The 25,150-nt window shown below is 43.7% G+C and overlaps 1 protein-coding gene across 1 annotated transcript in view; it reads left to right on the top strand.

Moving 5' to 3' along the window:
* LOC111946434 (NACHT, LRR and PYD domains-containing protein 12-like) overlaps positions 1 to 25,150 on the top strand; it is a 28,856-nt gene that overhangs the window by 2,323 nt on the left and 1,383 nt on the right. The window contains exons 2-11 of the mRNA XM_023949676.2: positions 1,569 to 1,709; positions 1,792 to 1,833; positions 2,088 to 2,204; positions 2,277 to 2,387; positions 3,460 to 4,070; positions 4,149 to 5,940; positions 14,423 to 14,596; positions 22,421 to 22,594; positions 23,738 to 23,911; positions 24,946 to 25,119. Coding sequence (XP_023805444.2) covers positions 3,947 to 4,070; positions 4,149 to 5,940; positions 14,423 to 14,596; positions 22,421 to 22,594; positions 23,738 to 23,911; positions 24,946 to 25,119 — 2,612 coding nt within the window. The 5' untranslated portion in view covers positions 1,569 to 1,709; positions 1,792 to 1,833; positions 2,088 to 2,204; positions 2,277 to 2,387; positions 3,460 to 3,946. The remainder of the gene's footprint in view (positions 1 to 1,568; positions 1,710 to 1,791; positions 1,834 to 2,087; positions 2,205 to 2,276; positions 2,388 to 3,459; positions 4,071 to 4,148; positions 5,941 to 14,422; positions 14,597 to 22,420; positions 22,595 to 23,737; positions 23,912 to 24,945; positions 25,120 to 25,150) is intronic.

The raw sequence follows: 25,150 nt of genomic DNA, 5'->3' as shown, positions 1-25,150 counted from the left end.
TCATGTCTTTCTTTGTCTTCTCCTTATTCTTTGATTTCTGTCTGTTTTTCTTGATGCTTCATGTTTCTGATCATTTAACTTATTAAATAATATTTACAGAAACGACAAGAGGCGTTTCGGCAGACGACTCTCTTCTTTTTATTCACATCCGTCACATATGTCATCAACCTATGTCGGTGCGTGGAATCACACCGGATGTTAGAGTAGAAACAGGAAGATTCTTTCTTTGTCTAAGGCCGCATTTACACTGCAGGTCTTGATGCTCATATCCGATTTTCTGACTATATCCGATTTCTTTGAAGACCGCTTACATCATCTTTTAAAAGTGACCCGTATCTGATTTTTGCATTTACACTATACAATGCTGGAACTATCAAACGTAGACGTTCTGAGGACTACGTAGCAGTATTTCCGCATTCTGCGGACCTCTTTCGGACTTTTGTGATTGCGGTTGTCATGGAGGCAAGGCGGCGACGGAAGGAGGCGTTGCCTTGGGCGCTCCTGAGGGGATCCACGGGAGAGGAAAAGAAGGAGGACTGGTCGGCTCTCTCTGAGTTTTGAATGAGGAAGTGTTTGCAGACGTGCTGTACTAACAGTTTGATCCAAGTGTTGAACCTTTCCTGTGCGATGACTTCTCTTTTCTGACCGTAGTCAGAAACACACGGGAGATTTCCTCGGGGTTCACTTTTCCGTTCTGAACCCTCAGCCTCCAGAGTGGGTTAAGAAAGACTCCAAAACTTTTGGGCGAGACACCTTGTTTTTAATTTACGGTTCTCCGACAGTCCCCCGATCCGCGCTCACACCCCCCCCCCCTCTCCTTACACACACACACACACACACGCAAGCACGCACGCGCGCTCACACACACGGTCCCCATCATACACGCCCCCCAAAGAAATAAACAGCTTCTAGCCTGTTCCACAGCAACGGTGTCCCGCTTCATTAGTTACTGTTTGTGTCCGGACCGGATATAACAGCGGTTTCCAACTACGGTCTGAAGCCTGAGGCTGAAAGGTAACACGCTGACAGCAAAATCATCGCACAAAAAGCACCTTAATAAGTCATGTGATCTCAGTTGGTGGTGTTCTGAATTGACGTCACTGATGTACGACTCGCATTTACTGGGGAATATCCGATTTGTCTGCTTACTTGGCACACGGAAATATCCGATTCGTTTCCGATTTATTTCCACATATGAGAGAGGCCTGTATCCGATCTGAGAAAAACGGAATCCATGCGCTTTTGTCCTGCTTACACATTCACCGATCATATCCAATCTGTGCCACGTGAGAGGAAAAAATCTGAATCGGGTCACTTGAACCATGCAGTGTAAAGGCGGCCAAAGTGACTGAATGGAAGTGTTGCTGCTGCAGCTCCATGTCTCCACCTGGTGGAGGGAGAGCAGAAGTGCAGCAGCTGATGACAGCTTCCTCTGCCTCCCACTGCTGTCTGACTGCATTCACCTGAACCAGAAAGGAAACACAAGAGAAGAGCCAATCAGTGGAGGAGCAGCTGATCTGTTGGTGAAGGAGGATCACAGCTGATGATGAGGAGGGTTTCCTCTGCAGGTGAAGGAGGAAGGTGTGTGTGAGCTGATGTGGATCCAGTGAATCCAGCAGCATGAATCAGTGGGAGGAACCACAGGAGGGAGCCCCTCCCTCTAAAAAAAGCAGAGATGGTAACCATGACAACCAGAGCAAAGCTCAGAGGTGAGATGAACATCTCCAACTGTCCATGATCTTCTCCATGTCAGAGCTCAGGACTCACACCAGCAACCTTCATTCTTCACAGGAACCAACCTGGACCTGGATCTGGATCTAAATCCAGCTGGAGGTCTAACAGAGGATTATTTAAATAGATTAAAAAACAGTCGTTCAATAATGTAATGGATTAATTAATTGATTGATTGGAAGTTTTTTTTTCACAGTGAAAATGTCTGCATTTAGTGTCAAACAATTTGTCTCAGTGTCTCACTGCAGATTAGTCTCTTCATGGTCTTAGTTCAATAGTCAAACGTGGAAGATAATCTGATCAACCTCAATAACAAAATAAATTAGTTTTTGATATAACAAATGTTTTTCCATCAGGATCCAACAGATATTTCAAACTGACTGTGGATCTAAACCCAGCAGTGTTTTCTCCAAGACTAGAAAATCATCGGCTTCTAATCCAGACTTCAAAGACATCCATTTAGAAGAGGAACAGTAAGTATTTGTCAGAGTTTAAGGAGCATGTCAGAGCTCAGGACTCACACCAGCAACCTTGATTCTTCACAGGAACCAACCTGGACCTGGATCTGGATCTGGATCCAGCTGGGGGTCCAACAGGAGTGACACGTCAATGGATTCACCTTCTGACTTCAAAGCCATCCATTCAGGAGTGGAACAGTGAGTGTTTGACAGAGTTAAAGGAGGCTGGATTCTAGTTCAGATGATCAACAGTTTTCAGATGAAGGACTTGAGGTCTGGTTCAGTTCTGGATCTCTCTGATCAGACTCACTTGGAGCATCATGTGTGTGATGAGATCTTTTCTGTTGAGTCTTCTGAGAGTCTCTGAGAGACATCAGAGATGTTGGAGAAGAAAACATGTTGACTGCTGACTCTGACTGACAGCAGCTCCAGTCTAATGAGAAGAATCACTGCAGACTCCTAGGATTCAGATTTTCATGGCTTTACAAACGTCACTGTCATGGTGCCTCTGTCAGCTTTCCTCCCCCTCTCCTCGGCCTCTGATTCATCCCAGCTGCGTCCACTCAAGTCATCTGCCAGCCAGTCCTACTTGTTCCAGGAGCTCCAAGACCAGGATTCATCGCCAGTTCGTTGCCTCTAATGGTGCTAGCCTGGTCTACTCACAGTCTCTGGTTATGTACCTCTCGCCTTTGCCTCACAAACACTTTGTCCTGTTTCCAGGAATCTCATACCCACGAGTGGACGTCCAAAGCTGGACACGCCAACCAGAAGTTCATCTGGATTTACTTACCTCTCTGATGGACCTCCCAGAACGCCAAGCCGCCTCATGAGCCATCGCCGATCCTGAAGTCTCGCCCCGGACCCACAGACCCTCTCCAGCCACGCCACCTCCCTGCCGCACCGGAATGTCCTCATCAGCGGAGCAAAATAAACTCTTAATTATCCAAACTCACCTTCTGTCTTCCTTCCGGGTTTCAGCATCTGGGTCTGCCTAGCCTTGCTAGCTATGACAATCACATTGTTCTAGTTTGACTTTCTGCTCTCAGAATTTCTACATTTCTACATGGAGAATTGGAATCAGCTTTTCTAGAAAAAAGTCTGGATTGACTGACAGAAAATGCTGAAATATTTTCCCTCCAACTGGAAACTGTTGATCCAAACATGTCATGTTATTCCAGACTAAACAGCTCAGTCTGTGTTCATGTCAAAGTCCATCAGCTGTTCATGAAGAAGCAGATCCTCCAACACTCTGATGGTTTTGTGTTTGCAGAGGTCAACAGGTCACACACAGAGTCCAGTCTGCAGCCTCCAGCTGTGGCTCCATGAAGAGTGACCGGTCCAAAAGTCATCCTCTAGCCTTCAGAACAGAACCAGGATCTTCAGACTCACAGTAAGAAGCAGTTTCTAGTGAACAAAGCAGAGTTCAGCTCTCAGCAGGAACAACAATGTTCTCATCAAGAACATCAGCTGATCCATCCAGGAAGGTCAACCATCTGCTGTGAGCGCTTTAGGTCTGAGAGGAAAGAAAAGAGTTGGACAACTCTTGAGGACACACAGCTCAGTCTGTGAGGATGAAGCAAACAGCTGAACTTTTCTCTGAGCTCAGTCCAGACATGAGCTCCAAACACAGCTAAGGCATCATTTAGACCTTCAGATGGACTAGATCTGCTCTGGTTTCACCTGGAAACACATTTGCTCACATTCAGCACAGTCTGGATCACAATATCTGAGTCTGAAGATCAGAGAGGATCTGCTCCATGATCAGAGTTAGTCTGGAACTTCCCACTGACTGCTTTGATTGTTGTTCACTAACGTTTCTCCTTCGTGTCCACAGACAGAAGAAGAGGAGCGGACCCCAGTCTGCAGAAAGACCCAGAGCTGGTGAGTCAGAGCCTGATCATCTGCTGATGGATTCTTCTGGAAACACTCATGAAGGAGCTTTCTTCTCTGCTCTTTCAGCAGATGTTGGTCTGCAGGAGATGTTTGGAGAACATCAGATCAGTCTGAGGAGCAGAAGTGAACATGTGGCTGAAGGAACTGAAGAAGCAGGAAGAGAGACGCTCCTCAACAGGGTCTACACTGAGCTCTACATCACAGAGGGACTGAGACCAGAGGGTCACACCCAACATGAGGTGATGCAGCTGGAGACCACCACCAAGACCAACCAGCTCCATGACACTGCAATCAAGAACCCAGACATCTTCAAAGTCCTCCCTGACCAACACAGATCCATCAGAGTGGTTCTGACCAGCGGAGTTGCTGGAGCTGGAAAAAGCTTCTCAGTGCAGAAGTTCACTCTAGACTGGGCCGAGGGCTTGGAGAACCAAGACATCAGTGCTGTGGTTCCTCTGTCCTTCAGGGAGATGAACTTGATCAGAGATGAGCAGCACAGTCTTCTCTCTCTGATCCAGCTGTTCCATCCAACACTCCAGAAGATCCCAGCAGAACAGCTGTCTGTCTGCAAACTTCTGTTCATCTTTGATGGTCTGGATGAAAGCAGACTTTCTCTGGACTTCAACAACAGTCCGCTGGTGTCTGATGTCACACACAAGTCCTCAGTCAACGTGCTGCTCACTAACCTCATCCAGGGACGTCTGCTGCCCTCAGCTCTAGTCTGGATCACTTCCAGACCTGCAGCAGCCAATCAGATCCCTCCTTCATGTGTGGACAGACTGACAGAAGTCCGAGGCTTCAATGATGCTCAGAAGGAGGAGTACTTCAGGAGGAGGTTCCCAGATGAAGAGCTGTCCAGCAGAATCATCTCCCACATCAAGGGCTCCATGTCCCTCTACATCATGTGTGAAGTTCCAGTCTTCTGCTGGATCACTGCTGTGGTTCTGGAGAACCTGCTGACCACAGAGCAGAGAGGAGAGCTGCCCACCACCCTGACTGACATGTACTCCCACTTCCTGATGGTCCAGACAAAGAGGAAGAAGAACAAGTACCAGCAGGAACATCAGACAAGTCCACAAGAGCTGACAGAGACTGACAGGGAAGTTCTTCTGAAGCTGGGGAGGCTGGCATTTGAACATCTGGAGAAAGGAAACATCATGTTCTACCAAGAAGACCTGCAGCAGTGTGGTTTGGATGTCACAGAGGCCTCAGTGTACTCTGGAGTTTGTACTGAGATCTTCAGAAGAGAGTGTGGGATCTTCCAGAAACCGGTCTACAGCTTTGTTCATCTGAGCGTTCAGGAGTTTCTGGCTGCAGTCTACATGTTCCACTGTTACTCCAACCGGAAGGTAAAGGTCATTGAGGACTTCCTGAAGAATGACATGGAGAACCCATCCATGGAAGTGTTTCTGAGTAGAGTCATGGAGAAATCCCTGCAGAGTCAAACTGGACACCTGGACCTGCTGGTTCGCTTCCTTCATGGTCTCTCTGTGGAGTCCAACCAGAGACTCTTAGGAGGCCTGCTGGGTCAGACAGAGAAGAATCCAGAAACCATCCAGAGAGCCATCAACAACCTGAAGGAGATCAACAGTAAAGGAGTCTCTCCTGACAGAAGCATCAACATCTATCACTGTCTGATGGAGATGAAGGACCTCTCAGTTCATCAGGAGATCCAAGAGTTCCTAAAGTCAGAGAACAAATCAGAGAAGGAACTCTTAGAGATCCACTGCTCAGCTCTGGCCTACACTCTGCTGATGTCAGAGGAGGTTCTGGAGGAGCTTGACCTAAAGCAGTACAACACATCAAATGAGGGTAAACGGAGACTGATCCCAGCTGTGAGGAACTGCAGAAAGTTCAGGTAAGTCCAGAAGTGATTGTGATGATAAATCAGATCAGTGTTCGGATTGATTTAAAAAGAATAAAAGGTTTGAAAATGATTAGAAATAAAAACATGAAATAAGAAAATCCGTTCAATAATGTTCATAGTGTCTGTATTGATAACTGACATCTCAGGTTTTTCTATTGTCAGACACGGCTATGTTTTTCACATATCTGACATTTCTCGACAGATGTCTTCCATTTTTGTCAGAGTCGTCATCAGATGGTAGTGATTTGACATAAATAAGTTGATCGTTACTGAGGCGGAGTCATCTGTCAAACGTTGACAGGCGACTTCGCCCAGTGTTGTTTGTTTGTGAAAAAGCAAGAAGGCCCCCCTCATCCTGGTTCATGGAAGTGTGGGCTTTCGAATACGAGTTTGAGGGAGACAAAGTTCGTGGGCAGGATTCTTGAACCTTGTCGTGGCATGGCGATCTTGAGGAGCGTGGACGCTCAGTGGACGCGTGGCGTGGCTGTGGTCTAGGTGAGAACAGAAGCTGTGGCTCACAGTGGCAGAAAACGTCAGCGGTGGAAGGCTGAGGCTGCTGCTGCTCGAGATGGTGAACTCAGGTGACTCTCGTGGCGTGAGAATGTAACCATCAGGGTTAACAGACTGGCGAAGACTGATGAAGCTGGGTCTCCTTAAGTAGCAGGTTGTTTGATGAGTTGAGTAGTCACAGCTGAGGGAGATGAGCAGCAGAGCTGGAGGGGGAGGAGTCTGACAGGCCACCATGACAGTACCCCCCTTCAACGACCGCCTCATGGTGGACCAGGGCAATGATCCAGATGATCACGGAAAAAGTCGCGGATGAGGGAAGGGTCGAGGATGAGGGAACGGGAAACCCATGAACGTTCCTCAGGACCGTACCCTTCCCAATCCACCAGGTACTGATGACCACGGCCACGGCGACGGACATCCAGGATCCGAGAGACAGTGAACACCGGAGCCCAATCAATGATACGGGCGGGAGGAGGGGAAGTGGAAGGTGGGCACAACGGGCTGTCCTGAACAGGTTTAATGTGAGAGATGTGGAACGTGGGGTGTACCTTGAGTGCGGCAGGCAGACGTAGACGGACACAGGAGAGGTTGAGAATGCGGTCAATGACGTAGGGGCCGATGAATCTAGGTGCCAGTTTAGGAGATGAGGCCTGCAGAGGGATGTTTTTAGACGAGAGCCACACCTTTTGACTGACCTGGTACGAGGGGCCCGCCACCCTGTGTTGGTTGGCGATTCTGCAGTTGTCCTCCTTAGTGCGTAGCAGAGCCTCTCTAGTCTGGTTCCAGACACGCTGGCAGCGCTGGTGATGGTGCTGAACAGACGGAACGGCTAGGTCTAGCTCCTGAGCGGGGAAAAAAGAAGAGAATAACCCAACAAAGCTTCGAAGGGAGAGACCCCAGTAGCAGAGCAAACGTGGGAATTGTGGGAATATTCTATCCAGACTAAGAAGTTAGCCCAATCAGATGGATTCTGGGCTGCTAGGCAACGAAGAACAGCCTCTAGCTCTGCATTCGCTCGCTCAGCTTGACCATTGGTCTGGGAATGGTAACCGGAGGACAAACTGACCATGGCCCCCAGAGCAGAACAAAAGGCTTTCCAGACGTGGGAAAAAAATTGAGGGCCTCTGTCAGAAACGATATCTGCTGGGAGGCTATTATAACGGAAAACATGGTGAACCAAAAGATCAGCAGTTTCAGTGGCAGATGGTAACTGTGGTAATGGAATAAATTGGGCGGCTTTGGAAAAACGATCAATGACCGTGAAAATAACAGTTACCCTTGGACGCGGGTAACCTAGTTTCAACATCCACTGCAATATGTGACCAGGGTCTATGAGGCGTGGGCAGAGGATGTAGGAGGCCGAGCGCAAGTTGTACAGGCGGCGACGTATTCACGAACATTCTTGCCCATTTTAGACCAGAAAAATCTTTTTCGTAGGAGGTTAAGAGTCCGGAAAGGCGAGGACGTCAGATCTAAGTGAGGAGGGAGGACGTCAAGGATGTCAGATCTAAGTGAGGAAGGAGTGAAGAGGACACCATCAGGACAGGAGTCGGGTTTAGGTTCCTCACCTTGGGCATTGATCACCCGGTTTTCGACATCCCAGGTTAGATTTCCAACAATACAGGTGGATGGAAGGATGGTGGTAGGAGCCGAGGAGTCGTCCGGACTGAATTGGCTTGAGAGGGCATCAGGTTTGGTGTACCGACAGCCAGGTCTGTAAGTAATGGTAAATTTGAATCTGTCAAAAAATAAACACCACTGAGCTTGACGTGAGTTAAGGCGTTAGGCAGAATGTAAGTTGGCCAGGTTTTTATGATCGTCCAGACTATGAACGGTAGATCGTCTCCGTCTAGCCAATGCCGCCACTCCTCCAGAGCGAGCTTGATGGCCAGCAGCTCACGATTACTCACGTCGTAGTTTCTTTCCGCAGGAGACAGTTTCCGTGAAAAGAATGCACAGGGTTTGAGTTTTCCAGAGGAAAGTTCCTTTTGTGAGAAAACGGCGCCGACCCCGGTATCTGAGGCGTCGACCTCCACAATGAACTGCCGGGTAGTATCGGGTTGAGTGAGTATGGCCGCAGAACTAAACAAGGACTTGAGGGTGTCAGGGTTCCACCGGAAAGGTTTGGTGGTGGAGGTCAGCTGAGTTAATGGAGCGGCGATGCTACTGTAGTTCCTAATAAACCTTCTATAAAAATTTGCAAAGCCAAGGAACTGCTGTAGCTTTTTGTGAGAGGCAGGCGGTTCCCACTGGGTAACGGCTTCGATTTTAGCTGGGTCGGGGCGAATGCTCCCTGACTCGTGGATGTACCCGAGAAACTGGACGGAGGAAGCGTGAAATTGACACTTTTCAGCCTAAACAAATAATTGGTTCTCGAGCAGACGGGCTAGGACTTGACGTACATGGTTCTCGTGTTGGACGAGATCACTAGAGAAAATCAGAATATCATCGAGATATACAAAAATGAAACGACTAATGAAATATCTAAGGACGTCGTTCACCAGCCTCTGAAAGACGGCTGGTGCGTTGTTTAAACCAAAAGGCATGACCAGGTACTCATAGTGGCCCAGAGGTGTATTAAATGCGGTCTTCCATTCATCCCCTTCTTTAATGCGAACTAGATGGTAAGCATTGCGTAGATCGAGTTTGGAAAAGATCTGAGCGCCATGGACCGAATCAAAAACCGAGCTGATGAGAGGGAGAGCGTATTTATCTTTGATGGTAATGGCGTTTAGTTCACGGTAATCAGTACAAGGTCGCAGGGTTTTATCCTTCTTCTCCACAAAGAAAAAACCTGCACCAACAGGTGAAGAGGAAGGACAGATGTGACCAGAAGAGAGGGCCTCATGGATATAAGTTTCCATTGCGGACTTTTCGAGACCTGACAAGTTATAAAGATGACCTTTAGGCAAAGTGACCCCCTGAAGGAGCTCAATAGCGCAATCATAGGGTGGGTGGAACGGTAAAGCATTAGCTTTACATTTGCTAAAAACAGCTTTGAGATCATGATAACAGGAAGGGACAGTAGAGAGATCTACTACACTTAACTACACTTAACACACCTACCACTATCCTAACTATAGGAGGCAGGATCCTCACTAAACATATGGCAAATGGGGCAGAAAAGATGTAGGGAACCAGTGGAGGTAGGAGTCATGCTAAGTGCTAAACTAATGCTAGCAGTGTTTAGCTAAGTAGAAGCAGTTGCAAGCTTTGAGTAAAGTGAACAACACAGTAGTGCATTCATTAGTATACCAAAGATTTTTCTAAAAAGGATGTGGATGTGAATATTAACCAGAAGAAACTTATGTCAGGAAATATTAGGCAGGCTGATGCCAAACAGAAGAAAACAGTCAAACAACAATCCGGCATTGAATTAGGCTCACTCAGAAATGACATTGTCAGTTCTTACTCTCTTATTCTTCTGTTAAAGATCTGAGTCCAACATACAGCAGTGCAGACAGAAAATCAGGGAAATCTGTCTGACATCTGCTTTTCATGAGATTGTATTGATTTGTTTACCAAGTTACATTGAAATGATTCTTTTAGACATCTTTTTTCTATTTTTCTGGATTGGATTGGATTTTCCTATGGCGTGGGTTTTCTCCGGGATCTCCGGCTTCCTCCCACCATCCAAAAACATGCTTCATAGGTTAATTGGCAACTCTAAATTGTCCCTAGGTGTGAGTGTGAGAGTGAATGGATGTGTGATTGAGGATATTCCACCCTGCGACAGACTGGCGACCAGTCCAGGGCATCCCTTGCCTACGCCCAAGTGGCCGGGATAGGCTCCGGCAACCCCGTGACCCCGAAAGGGAATAAAACGGTTAAGAAGATGAATGAATGGATTCATATTTCTCTGCTGCTTCTAGAAAAATCCTAAAGTTTGAGATCAAATTAAGCAGAAAATCTATTGGATCAATCCAGGCTTCTGGAATCTGAAAATGCTGTTTATGTTGTTTATGAGGTTTTATTGTGAAAGTCCTTATTGTTTAGACCAATGGTCCCCAACCTTTTTATTGCCAGGGACTGGTATGACATCAGAAAAAGTTTTCACTGACCGGTCTTTAATATATGGCAGGCAATTGTTGTAGCATTGCTTCAGTGAAGGAGGAACAGAAACTCAAACTTGAGCTTCTCTTTTGACTCGCATAACATTGTACATCGCACAGTAATCATCATCCTCTCCACTTCCCATCCTCATGGTGCAACAAAGAAGTACTGTCTATTAAATGTAGCATTCTTTTTTTATGGAAGCGAAGGCTCATCTTCTGTATCCTGGCAGGGTGTTTTCCCTTTGGCAAAGAAACATTCCAAAGAGGTTTGTTTTTTTTACTAATTTTGCTAGCGCCTGGGTTTTTATTTGAGTGGTAAGCTATCACGTGACCGAGAAGAGCACCTTGGCCTGCGTCAAGAGTGACGTAGACGGATTTTACAGAGAATCTGGCAAATTTTCAGGATGAAGCATCTTTCAAATTCTGAAATAAATAAAACGGAGGTTATGTAAGTTATTTATTCTTTCTGTGCGGCCCCGGTCCGGAGGTCATTTGGTACCGGTACTGAAGCTGTGGCTGTTTCTGAAGGTCACCATGAGAGGCAGACCATGATACTTCCTCCGCATGCAGCTGCAGAGAAAGGGAGAGGAGCAGGTGTCAGCAGCAGCTGTGGATGCAGAAAGTTGTTCATGGATCTGTCAGCACAGAAAGCTGCATGTTAGTCAGTGACTGCACTCATGTTCACACCCATGCTCCAGCTGATCTTGAAGGAGATGTTGTCATGGAAACAGGTTTCTCATAGCTGGAAGAAGCTCATCTTCAGGATCAGACAGGAGAAGATGTAGAAGTTGTTCCTGAAAATAAAATAGAAAGATGAAGTTAGCAGCCATCTGTAGAGTTTGATTGTATTTCACCTTCAAGCCCAACAGAACAACAATGCTGAGTCCTCATTCCACAGAGAGTTCCAGGTTGAAGTATACATGAAGCCTGCTCACACAGATCAGTACCTTTTATTTGATTCAAACCACCCTTTAGAGCACAAACTAGGCATTATTCAGACAGTACAACACAGACCCCAGGAGGTGCCCACAAGATCTGACGGTAAGAAGAAAGAAGAGCAACATATCTGTCAAGCCCTACAAACCTGTGGATATCCCAACTGGGCATTCACCGGATCCCAACATACAAGAGAACAAGACAAGCAGGAACAAGAGCCTAAAGGGAATAGTATTTCAATTCCATATATCTCAGGCTTGTCTGAAAAGCTAAAAAGGATTTTCCGACAACATAACATCCCAGTTCATCTCAAACCAGTTAAAACTCTCAGACAACAAACTCTCAGACAAAAACTGCTTCATCCAAAGGACAAAATTCCTAGCTATAAACAGGGTAATTTTGTGCACTCTATCCACTGCAAAGAGAACTGCAATGGGCAGTATATAGGACAAACCAAAAAACCTCCTCAGAGCCAACCCAAGTGGACCTGAGTCTGCAGTACACCTCCACCTGAAGGCCACAAACCACTCGTTCGAGGACAGTGAAGTCCGAATTCTAGCCAGAGAGAAAGGATGGTTTGAACGAGGAGTGAAAGAAGCAATCTTTGTCAAAAAAGAGAAACCTTCTCTTAACTAGAAGGAGCTGCATTTCCAGAAGAAAATGCAGGGTTGAATGCTGTATTGCTGAAAGAAAGCTTAATTTGTTAAAGAAATCGCTGAACTGAGCTGAAAGAGGTCAACATTTTAAAAGTAAAATGGTTAAAATAGGTGAAAAACTGTAAAAGAAGTTAAGCACAAGGATTTCCTATGTATTTTAATGGAGCAAAAATCCTGGAATATCTTAAAAAGTTCAATGATTTGAATGACCAAAAGTAATAACTGTAATAAGTTGAAAGGGTTGAACATTTTAAAAGTTGAATGGTAGAAAAATTTAAAGTGTCCGAACCGGGTCTCGAACTGGGAACCTCATGCACCATAACTTCCCAATGTATATTAATAGGGCAAAAATTTCCGGAAAAACTGGAATATCTTAAAAAGTACAAGGATTTGAAAAACCTGAAGTCATAGCACCCATAAGTTGAAAGAGCTGAACATTTTAAAAGTTGAATGGTTAAAATAGGTTAAAAATTGTAGAAGTAGTTAAGTCAAAAAACGGCGTAAGATAGGCGTAAAGAATAAACTAGAAGGAGCTGCATTTCCAGAAGAAAATGCAGGGTTGAATGCTGTATTCCTGAATGAAAGCTGAATTTGCTGAAGAAATGGCTGAACTTGAAATGTTTAATGATCAAAAGTAATAGTAGGAATAAGCTGGAAAAGCTGAACATTGTAATAGTAGAATGATTAAAATAGGTCAAAAATTGTAGAAGGAGTTAAACATGAAAGCTGAAATTGTTGAGGAAATGGCTGAACTGTTTGAAGAATTTGACGATTTGAATGAACAAATGTATTAGTGGAAAGGAATGAGCTGAAAGAGCACAACTGTTTAATAGTAGAATGGTTAAAGTAGGTAACCTGTAAAAGGAGTTTTGCCATAAGATTCCCTATGTATTTTAATGGAGCAAAAATCCTGAAAAATTCTGGAATATCTCCAAAAGTTCAAAGATTTGAAGATAAAAAAAACAACAGTTATAGCAGGAATACGCTCAAAAAGTTGAATATAGTAATAGTAGAATGGCCAAAATAGGTCAAATTTTGTAGAAGGAGTTAAGCATGAAAGCTGAAATTGTTGAAAATTTTAATAGTTCAATGATTGAAAAATTTGAAGTGTCCGAACCGGGTCTCGAACCAGGAACCTCTTGCACCATAACTTCCATATGTATTTTAATAGGGCAAAAAATCCCTGAAAAACTGGAATATCTTAAAAATTTGAAGGATTTGAAAAACCTGAAGTCATAGCAGGAATCAGCTGAAAGAGCTGAACATTTTAAAAGTTGAATGGTTAAAATAGGTTAAAAATTGTAGAAGGAGTTAAGTGCCGAAAAACGGCGCAAGATAGCAGAAGAGGAAAACAAAGGGTTGAATGCTTACAGCATTCAACCAATAAGAATGGTGGTCTCAGGTTTATCCTTCCAACCATCTACGGCAGTGTTCTGAAACCCAAACAAACAAATCAGTTCCACCTGGGTCTTAACAACTGAAAGAGATGACCAGTTTGGGGAGGTAGTCATTGGACTCTTAACGACCCGAAACCATGAAGGCTAAGTGGACAACACCATCCAGTTTCAGGTCTGACTTCTCCCCCATGAGGGCATATACCAGCTCTTTTACCAGCTAATTCAAAATTGACAAAGCCTCTTGGATAAGAGGTGAAACATCTTCTAACTTTAAAAAAGAAAGCCAGATGACAACCCCTAAACTTACTACTATGATGGAATCAACCTGGATGAACGAGAGTATTCATAGACAAGAAACACTTTGTCAGTCAGCTGGTAACAGACCCTGCCCCCAGAATGTGGTGTTTCCATGACAACATAAACAGCTTCAAGAAAGCATCAAGTACAGATTTAGAAAGCTCTTTGAGAATAGAAACAGTCACCTTTGCATCATTCTGTCAAGAAGACCTTCTAAAAAGTTCTGCCTGAAGGTTGGTGCTGCTGTGGTTCTGTTTATGACAGGAGACGTGGACCTGAGGAGGAAACTGGATTCAAAGTTCTGCAACAGAACAGAAAGATGAACTGTTGTTGTTTACAGCTTCAGAGCTGAAAACATGGAAATATCATTTTGGAAATGAAAACCAAAAACTCTCATGAAACTGGATCATATCAAAAATTTAAAAACTGTCTACATTCAATCATCATCATCGTCATGGTCAGAGTGACAGCAGTCAGTCTTTGTGATCCAGATTCTACTGTTAACTTTGTGGTTCATAATGAAGATGAAGCTCTGTTGAAGAGAGAAATGTCCAACTGGAACTTCATCACAGCCTGAATTTATCATAAGATCACCTGTTTCTGTCTTTGTTTCTCTTTCCAGAATTCCACGATGTGGAATCTCAGAGACTGAATGTGAAATTGTGGCCTCCTCTCTGAAGTCCAACCCATCCCATCTGACAGAACTGGACCTGTACAGAAACAGCCTGGAGGATTCATCCCTGGAGGTTCTGTGTTCTGGACTGGAGAGTCCAAGCTGCAGACTGCAGACTTTGAGGTCAGAACATTGAAGCTGCTGGTTGGTTCATTTCCATACTTGTAGTTCTTCACTGAAGCTGAAAGGTTTGGATTTAAAGATTTCCTATATTTTCCAGAAATTGAACATCTTTGATTCCTTTTTAAGAGTCTTAGAATAAAGATGTTTCCATGCCAATAAAAGATTCCGCTGTAGAAACATTTGCTAGATTTATGAGTTTAAAGAATCAGAAAACAAACTCGAAATCAAACTAATGACAGACTAGTCATCCTGACGAAACCTGCCAGAAAGCTGACCAAGGTCAAAAATCAATTTAGTATATAATAAAACACAGGACAGATACTTTCAGCAAATAAACATGTTTATTAAGTAGTTATAACAATCCCAATTAAACATATATAGAATGTAGAACATGTAATTAATAATGGCATAATACATCTATCCATCTTCCTCCTCTTATCCGGGACCGATAAGAGGAGCAGAAGTCAAAGCAAAGATGCCCAGACTTCCCTCGCCCTGGCCACTTCCTTCAGGTCCTCTATGAAAAACCCCAAGGCGTTCCCAAGCCATCCGAGAGACATAGTCTCTCCAACTTGTCCTGGGTCTTCCACGGAGCCTCCGCCCATTGGGAAAAATTTCTAATAGGTCTACAGGTTTGGCTATAATGACATTAGTTGAAGAAATTTCCAAAGCAGTTAACAAAAGAAATATACAATAGGAGTTTTCATTAGTTTAAAGAAGGCTTTTGATCCATAGATCATTATATCTTGATTTCTAGGTTATATGCAAATTGGGTTAGGGGAATTGCCCTAAACTGGCTCACCAGTTATTTACAAGAGGGACAGCAATATGTGCAGTTTGGAGGTAATAAGTCTGATCACATGAATATGTTTGTGGACTTCCATAAGGCTCAAATATAGGACCTAAATTCGTTTTTAAATACATAAATTATACTTGTGATATTTCTAAGTTGTTACAGTTTTATTTGCAGATGACACTAACCTTTTCTGGTATGGTGAATATCTGAAAACCTTTTCTAATAGTATTGAAAAGGAAATGATAAAACTTAAAATTTAGTTTGGATACAATAAATTATCTCTGACAAACAAAAACACAGTTTATGGTATTAAATAAAAAAGAAAAACCATTGACAACATGACTAAAGAACATGTGTCTGAATTTAAAATTTTACTTTATGTAAAAACTAAAGTAGCCTATAAGCTTTTTGTTTTGAACAAATCCAAATACATTTTACCATGTCATATTATGCACATAGTAATTATAACAAAAAACTTTGTTTGTATGGCATAAAAATCATAAAGTGCTTCACACTAAAACGCGGTAAAACACAGAATAAAAAGAATTACGAAAAAGCTATTTTAAAAAAGATAGGTTCTTTAGCTGCTTTTTAAATAAAACACTGAGTCAGCATATCTGAGGCTGAAAGGAAGGGAGTTCCAGATGGATGGAGCCACTGCTGCTAAAACTCTGTCACCTTTAGTTCTTAACTGGGTTCTCTTAACAACCAGCAGACCCTGGTCACATGATCTCCGGGACCTGCTGGGAGTGTACGGCTGCAAAAAGTCTTTTATGTAGACCGGTGCTTTGTTAATAAGAGCAGTGTGTGTTCAAACCAGGATTTTAAAATGCACTCGATAGCGGATAGGGATTAAAATTAATAACGGGGTAATGCGTGAAAACTTGGATGAATTGGTTAAAAGCCTTGCAGCAGCGTTCTGGACAACCTGGAGCACCTTTAAAGGCTTTTTGCTTAAACATGTCAAGATGGAGTTACAATAATCAAGATGAGAAAATACATAAGCGTGGATTGGCATCTCCATCTCAGAACGCGACACAATTGGACTCAGTTTTGCTTCTCAGATGATATAGACAAGAGCAAAAAAGTGACACGACATGAGAGTCAAGGAATAAAACTGGGTCTAGTTGTTACCCCGAGGTTCCTGACAAAGGGTGTGAAAAAGGAAGCAAGTGGACTGAGCCAGGGGACTATGTGAGGGAGTCAACTGTCAGGAGCACAGACAAGGACCTCAGTTTTGGCTTCATTTTGTTGGAGAAAGTTATTGTTTATCAACTCCCTTGACTGAATCCAGACACCTGCGTAAAATCTGTATTTAAAAGAAAACATCCTGGGTTATAAAAGACACATAAAGCTGAATTTCATCAACTTAAAAATGATAAGAATTATCATTAAGAGAACTTAAAATATGCTGCAAAGGCAGCAGATATAAAATAAACAATAAAGGTCCCAAAACTGAGCCTTGTGGCACACCAGAAGTGAGGGACTCAGAAAAGAACTTAAACTTGGAAAATACAACATAAAATTATCTAACAGTCAGATAAGAGGAGAACCAGTTTATAGTGGATCTGGATACCCCAACAAAGTTTTCAGCCTGTCCAAGAGGATGTATTGGTCAACAGTTTCACAGGCTGCGGTCAAGTCCAGTAAGAATAGCACAAAGCATTTTCCTGAATCACTCTGCAGTCACTTACGACAGCTTGCACTTTGCAGGATGTCATTATTGACCGTGAGAAGGGCTGTTTCAGTGGAATATGCTCTGCAAAAACCTGACTGAAACTGATAAAAAATGTCTAAAGCAGTTGTAAGTTGTTTAGCAATGGAAGATTAGAAATAGGTCTATAACTGCTCAAGAGGTAGGGGTGAAGACATGTTTGAGCAGAGATGTTGGAAGCACATCAAGAGAGCAAGAGAAGGACTTCATTGTGCCAACTAACCTGACAAGCTCATTGAGAGAAAAGGGTGAGAATGTGTCTAGAATCACAGGCCGAAGTGAACTAGAAACAGAAACAAATCTGTCTCACACAGAGAGCTTCTCACAGATCTGACTTTTTCAATAAAAAATCATATCAATTTTTCACAATCATCATTTGAATGGATGGGCAAGGCAGGTGGGCCGGGCACAACGATATCATTAATGGTGTTGAATAGCACCTTATACTTACCTCTGCTTTTGGAAATGAGATTGGTGAAATAAGCAGCCCTCGCATCTCTAACAGCACTGTCAAAAGAAACTAAAAGATAGTCCGGGATCCTTATGATGAAGGAGATGAAAATGTAGGTGAGTTCTTTAGTTTTAATGGGACAGGCTTCATCTATGATGGAAAAACTATTACTACTGTTAAAAATACATAGTAAAGTATTAACATCGGTACACGGACAGAGGACCAGATGAAAAACTTTAGAAAAGGCCTCAGCTGAGGAGGAATTTAAAATAAAAATGTCTTCAGAAAAAATATTTAATATTTACACTTAAAGTAAAAACAAGGTCGAGTATACTACATTTAACATGTGTGAACCCAGACACATGTTGCATAAAATTAAAGAGTCCATGACACTGCTAAAACTACTGGCACAGAGGTCACAGTCATTAATATGAATGTTAAAATCACCAATCAATCACTAACCATCAGGTTAGACAGCTTCATATTGGAAGATTTAAAAATAAATCGCTGAACTCCTTTAAAAATAAGCTGTTTGGTCTAGGTGGATGCTAGGCAACAGCACAGTACAAAGGGTTCTTGTCCCTGACTTTGATCACCTGAAGCTTGAAAGATGAAAACTGAATGACGCTCACCGAGCGGCACAGGAGACGACCCTGAAAGACCGCAGCAACCACGACCGGATGGCCCAGGCCATCCAATGAAGGAGTAACCAGCCGGGCAGAGTTCGATGAGAGATGAGTGATCGGAGTCCTGCCGCCAGGATTTAGTCAGAGACATAAGATCTAAGTTCCTGGAGTCTCTAAGTTCATTTAACAAGAACAATTTGTTGGCCTTGGATCGGGCATTGAAGAGTGCCATGCTCAGAAGGGCGGTAGCCCGACTCTTGTTGCCAGAGACCCCTATCAGGGGGGCGCAGGAGCTGAGGGTCAGATCCCAGGCCATCCGAGAATCCAGGGAAGGAAAGACAAAACTACAGCCAAGAACGTCTTCCCCCATGGGGCAGTGGAGATGCCAGGTATTTAAAGTCCTATCCTGCAATTACATGCATCCACCAATCTTCCTCCCTCCTATTCCTGAGTATGCACCAGTCTCTCTTCCTCCAATCCAGTACAGCCACAACGCCTTAGTGCAGCAAACCAACACACATACAAAAATAACTTTCACCCCTACACAAACACTTAATATACAAAACAAAAAATAAAATGAAAAACATTTGCACAAATACGACAAGGTTCGTAAAACTTCTAAAACTGGAAATACCACCAACCTTTTTTCTCACCTGAAGCTGAGCCAGCAAGCATGTTCAATCTTAGACTGAAATGAACAATGATTCTCCAGCAAGAACAACAAAGGTCAGACCTGCACAACAGCAACATTTTAAACTACCAGAGAAATTCTGACAACTTGCTTGTAGGCCAGCTAATTCACAGGATGTTGTATTTTTTGTCAATTTAATGTTCTAACGCTAATGCTAGTGGTTTTACAAAATTGGAATACCCTTTTCACCCGAGGCTCTGCTAAAAATTATCTCCACAGCTGTTGCAGAGGAAGGACAGTGCACTCAAATAGAGCTGTGACGGTGTCGGATTTTTCATCACCGCGGTGATGAACCACCAGGGGGCGCGGTGTCGCGGTTAACCGCAGGCCCCCCCCCCCCCCCCCCAAATAAAAAAATCCCCCGGCGGCCGCATCATAAATAAATACAATTACAACGTAGTAGTCTTTATCATAAAATAACAGTAACAACTAACTACTACCTAACTAATGAACTAACTATTGTTGGAAAATATAATCTTTCGCTTTGAGATTACTTTCCTTGTTGCATGTTCAAAAAAGTCGAGAAGAAGAAAACCACGGGATTCGGCCGGATTAAGTTTAACAAATTTATTCCCTAACAATATTTCTAAAAACAGAGTAAAACAAAATAAAACAGATCATCTGGGTTCCCAAAGTTTCAGAGCTTACACAGCGCCGAATTACAAACGTCTTAACGTGTCAGCCTGTTGGGAACACCGAAAGTTCCTCTGTCCAGCTGTTTTAACATCTCGGTTTCAGCCTCCTCCTCCGTAAAACAGCATGGCGTCCAGACTCCTCCTCTGGACGCTCGGATTGGCTGGCAGGGAGCCTGCCTACCTCCGTCAGTCCATATTTGGAATTACAGCATTTTGGTCCTAGCTTCCTGCTTCAAACGTCCAGGGGGGTTATTTCAAAGACGGACATCTGTCCGACCACCAACTGTGTCCCCATGGGGGTCCAGCACAGTCGCCCGGATCCTTCTCCGCAGGCAATCAGTCCCAACTCTTTGTCCTTCTCATGTGAGTTGACACCTTCAGGGGTTCCCATGAATTGAATTGAATCCTGGAGACAATTTAATTCTGGTCCATGTCAGATCTACAGTTAAGGCTTCCAGATGGTCTTAGAAGATCAAAGACTGTTTTCTCCTGAAGGGGGTTGGAGGTTGGAGCTGCATTCCTGAAACCTCTCACATATGCAACTTAAAGAAGCTTCTTCAAGGTTTTAAGGATGTAAAAGCACACACTTCAGCAAATGACTTATCTTAATGTAATAAAATGTAAGACTGAAAACCCTAATGAATTTACCAAAAAATATAAATTCCTTCACTATATATAAAGCCCATATAGGTGTTGTGGATTGACTGTGACTGTGTGGGTCAGCGCTGCATGTACGTAGGAGGAAGGTGCGCACACGTGTGTTGGGGGTGCGTGTTGATCCCTCTGCAGCGGACCGTTCTCTAGCTGCACGCGAGCCGTCACCTGTGCTCTTTGGTACACACATCTTCTCAGAATATTAAATATTGCCCAGTAATAAACAGACTGCAGACACTTTGTCATTTTTCCGGTAGCCATGAAGAACACGGGGCAGGAGGTTCCGCCTTTGTTTATACAGACACGTAACGTTACGCTGCAAAAAATAGTTCCCAAACAAAACATGTAGTGATATTCATGGAAATCTAACAGTGCGCGTTCATGTTTGGAGTGAAGGTGAACCCTAATAACCCCCCCCCTCCTCCCTACACACACAAAATCCTCCGGCGGGCGGCCGTGTCGCGCGCCCTTAAGAACGCACGCAGCTTGAAACGGAAATGAATACAATGTAAATTAACAATTAGAACGCAGTAAATTTGTCATATTTCCTCGCGAGACGAAAGGTCTGTTGTAGAATGAGTTTGTGTGCTTCTGAAAGCGCGCTCCTGTGTGTAAAGGGAGCCGCGTGGCACGTGCAGCGCGGAGGCACTGAGAGCGCGCGCCTTTGAGAGAGAGCGGTGGGAGAGAAGGAGAAAACAGTCTGAAAGAAAGAAGGAAAGTCTGAACACAGGACTAGCAGAAAAAGTCAATTATCAGGAAAGATGAATGTGTTTAATGTGTTTATTATAGCTCCATTCACGCGCCATATGCAAAACTTAACAAAATAAAAAAAAAAACGTGCGGTGATGCGGTTATCGTCACAGCCCTACACTCAAATATCTGTTACAGAGTCATTCTACCTTCTTCAAAGGCCCAAAGTGCTTTACAGTCACAGACCCATTCACCCATTACCACACAATTTCACAAACTGTTGGCGGCTCCACTGCTGAACACTAGCGCCAACCTTCCAGCAGAGGCAAGGTGGGGTTCAGTGTCTTGCCCAAGGACACTTCGACACATGGGCGGGCAAGGCGAACCCGCAACCTTCCGATCAGAGGTCGACAGCCCTACAACTGCTGCCCAGGAAGAGAGAAGACGTAGATCAGAGTAGAGGACAGAACCTCAGTACACCATACTTTCCCTAGCTTTTGGTAAAGGTTAAGCCTAGGGTTCAGGTCAGGGCTAGGCTTTCGAAAAGGGGTGGGGGCATAGAGTGGAGTCTTGTCAGCAGTCTGTGGGTTTGGTCGTGAAAAATAGATTGTACTTCAGGCAGGATCTGGAGATCCCTTGAAATTATTTGTGTTTGCAAGGGGATCAGATCATCCCTTGAAATGTGTGTGGTGCAAGAGTCAGGTCAGGAATTTAGGATTCAAGATGAAGAAATACAATTTAATCTGACAGTTTTGAAATCCAATGTTTAAATCAAAGCAAAATCTATTGGACATTAAATTGTCTGGTTTTTTTTGTTCCATAATTCAAATGACATTTTTTTCCAACTTTCAGTTCAATCTGCATTTCTGCCATACATTTTGTGAATGTATTTAGTAATTAATAATTCAGGATGATAAATTACATTTAAATTCCTTGTCTGTTTTTACTTCATTTTAAGGTATTTCAAATCTATTGTATTTAATTTACCATAATATTTTGGGTAAAAATCCAAAAGAAATAGCTAAACAGTAAAAATGCTTGCAGTCATACCTGTATCTTTCTACACTTCCAATAATTTGTTGGAAAGTTCTATTGGAACTTTCCAACATGAAATCCAACGTTTAAGATGACGCCACCCTTGCATTGACGTGTTCTCCCTACCATGACAAAGGTGGAAAGATTTCCTATAATCCATGGAAACCAGAGAGGTTCACAAATCTTTGAAGAAAAAAGGTTCAGCGCACTGTCTAGTGGGTCTAGATGACCCAACTCCCAATGCTAAAGTGCCTAGGGTGTGCTTTTTGTTCCTCTGTTTTGAGAGGAACCAGAGTGTTTAGTGTCTGCAGAATTTTCCATGGAACAACTGAATGCTGTTATTCTTTTCTGTCCTCTTCAGTCTTCATCCGAATCTGTGTTGAACCTGGTCATCAAAAATTTTCAGTCTGTAAATTCAAAATGTAATCTGTCAGTCTGTCATCAGGGCGGTTTCCACCGGACTGAATCGACCACATTTCTGGACTTCCAGCTGCATCACTGCTCCTGAACACACTGTTTTGTCTGATTTCAGATTGATGTATTGCAGTTTGTCAGAGATCAGCTGTAAATCTATGGTCTCAGCTCTGAAGAAAAACCCGTCCAATCTGACAGAACTGGACCTGAGCTGGAACGAACTGCAGTATTCAGGATTTCTTCATTTGTGTGGTTTTCTGGAGAGTCCAGACTGCAGACTGCAGACTCTGAGGTCAGACTCCATGTTTCAGTTGTGTTCAGATCATTATGAGTACAGATGATGACATGACTACAAAACAACAATTTTACATTAATGTGATTTTTTGTTCTCCTAATTTTACTTTGGTGATTTTTTTTTAAAATATTGCTAAAGTGCCATAGTATTTTTGTTGCTATGCAAGCAATAAAGAAGGTAGAATATATTTTTGTTGCTATTAAATTGATTGGATGATACATAAGGAAGAGTGACAGAGAGGAGAAATGATGAAGTCATGAGGAGAAGGTGGTATACTCGCGGCAGTCCAGCAGAGATGGAACGTTAAGAAAATATGTTAAGAAGTCCGAGGAAATCCTGGGTGTAAAAACTAACGAAAAGTGAGTCCAGAATAACCTGTTTATGGTTATGAAAGTTGTTCTGGACTTTAAGGATGTGAGCATGCTAGTCAGTTGGACTTAGCTAGTTTAGCATAGCCTGCATGGGACTGTGGAGTTGGAGTTACTAACACAGTGGCTGAAAACACCGGGACAGCACGAAGAAGATGGGAGTCTAGTGAGTGCAAACACACGCTCGATAAAGGGTTTCATTTTGACTCTAACAGGACTGTCAGAGTTTATTGTCGGGCTGCAACCAGTTTGGATCTGGACCTCGTGACCTGCTCTCGAAGTGAACTTAAGAAAAGACCTAACATAAATATCCAAACTCCAGACAACAGGCCTGCATCATGGGAACATTGAGGTTCTAATTATTCAGGATTTAAATTATAGAGGGGACCTGTCTTCTCTCCGTGCATGGTGGCTTCCTCCCACCATCCAAAAACATGCTTCATAGGTTAGATGGCAACTCTAAATTGTCCCTAGGTGTGAATGTGTGTGTAATTGTGGCCCTGCAACAGACTAGTGATATGTTCAGGGTGTCCCCTGCCTTCGCCCACAAGTGGCTGGGATAGGCTCCAGCAGCCCTGTGACCCCGAAAGGGAAAAAACGGTAGGAAATGGAAAAAAAAAGTAAGAACGAAGATAAATGCCATTTCAATTCCTCGTCTGTTTTAACGTCATTTCTAATCTATTGCATCATGTTTTTCCTGACGGAATTTACCAAGTTCCTGGACCTCCAGCTGCATCACTGCTCCTGAACGCACTTTTCTGTATGATTGCAGGTTGAAAGACTGCAGTATGCCAGAGATCAGCTGTGAAGCTCTGGGCTCAGCTCTGAAGAAAAACCCGTCTAATCTGACAGAACTGGACCTGAGCGGGAACAACCTGCAGGATTCGGGATTTCTTCCTCTGTGTGGTTTTCTGCAGAGTCCAGACTGCAGACTGCAGACTCTGAGGTCAGACTCCATGTTCAGTTGTGTTCAGATCAAAATGATGACAAAGTTGTGTTGACCCACAGTGAGCAGAAATGTCCAGATTCTGATCTGCAGCAGCATCTTCCTGCAGCTGCTTGTTCTCTTCAAAGATCTGCAGAAGAACTTCTTCTTTTCTTCCTGCAGCTGCTTGTTTCAAAGCTGTCTGCTGACATTTGTGCTCCACAAAGTTCTGCTTGCAGCCATCAGCTCTTCTTTGTGTCTTTGCTCCAACAGACTCCTTTAAAGCGCGTGCAGAAGAAGCAGCCGTGCACGCTCACATGCACTCTGAGTCCTGCTGCTGTGTTTCAGCAGATGCAGCTGAGAGTCCAGCGGCTGATGTTTGTGAGCAGACAGTGACAGAGTCATGCTGCAGCTGGATGCTGCTCTGACAGACACATCCTCCACAAACATCCTCACCTTTTCATCCACAAACATCATCACATCATCCATCAAAGCTCCCAGCAGCTTCTGACTCTTCATTCAGAGCTGAAGTCATGGATCAGGGATCAATGTCCAACATTTGCTGCTGACTCTTCCTCATCACTTCCTTCTTCTCTCTGCTTTGATCTGTTGGAGCTGAAAGTCTTTGCTTGAAGGGCTGCAGCAGAAAAGGACTGGAAGATCATCTCCTGAAAACTGGGATGAAGACTTTCCAGCATCATCTGCTGAAATTCTCCCATGATTCAGTGCTGTTTGAAGAGCTGAGCAGAAAGAGGAAGTGGACTTTTTCTGCTGTTGCTGCAGAAACATCAGTTGGTTTGGATGCAGCCACAGGCTGATGTTTGACTTTCACACATCTGGACTTCTTTCCTGAAGCAGCTGCATGTTGTCCTGAATGTTCCTGAATGTTCTTCTTCTCTGCTTCTGCTGGACTTTTCTGATCTGCTGCTGTTGCTTCACATCTTTGGACTTTTCTTGGACTTTCTGATCTTCTTCAGCTCTGAACTCTTTAGAAGAAGAGAAGGATGAAAAACATGAACTTTGTCTCTAAACTCAACTCTTTGTTCTGGATTCAGGTTGATGGGCTGCAGGTTGTCAAAGACCAGCTGTGCTGCTCTGGTCTCAGCTCTAAAGTCCAACACGTCCCACCTGACAGAACTGGACCTGAGGAATAACAACCTTCTTTCTTCAGATGTTCAGCAGCTCCAGGATCTGGTGGAGAGTCCAAACTCCAAACTGCAGACTCTGAGGTCAGTAGATGGTTGGAGTCAGTCCAGCTGC

This window comes from Oryzias latipes, chromosome 2 (assembly GCF_053564925.1).
Source record: "Oryzias latipes strain Hd-rR chromosome 2, Olatipes_Hd-rR_3.1".
Classification (NCBI taxonomy): domain Eukaryota; kingdom Metazoa; phylum Chordata; class Actinopteri; order Beloniformes; family Adrianichthyidae; genus Oryzias; species Oryzias latipes.
Note: the sequence above shows the minus strand (reverse complement) of the source record. Positions and strands in the feature narration are given on the sequence as shown.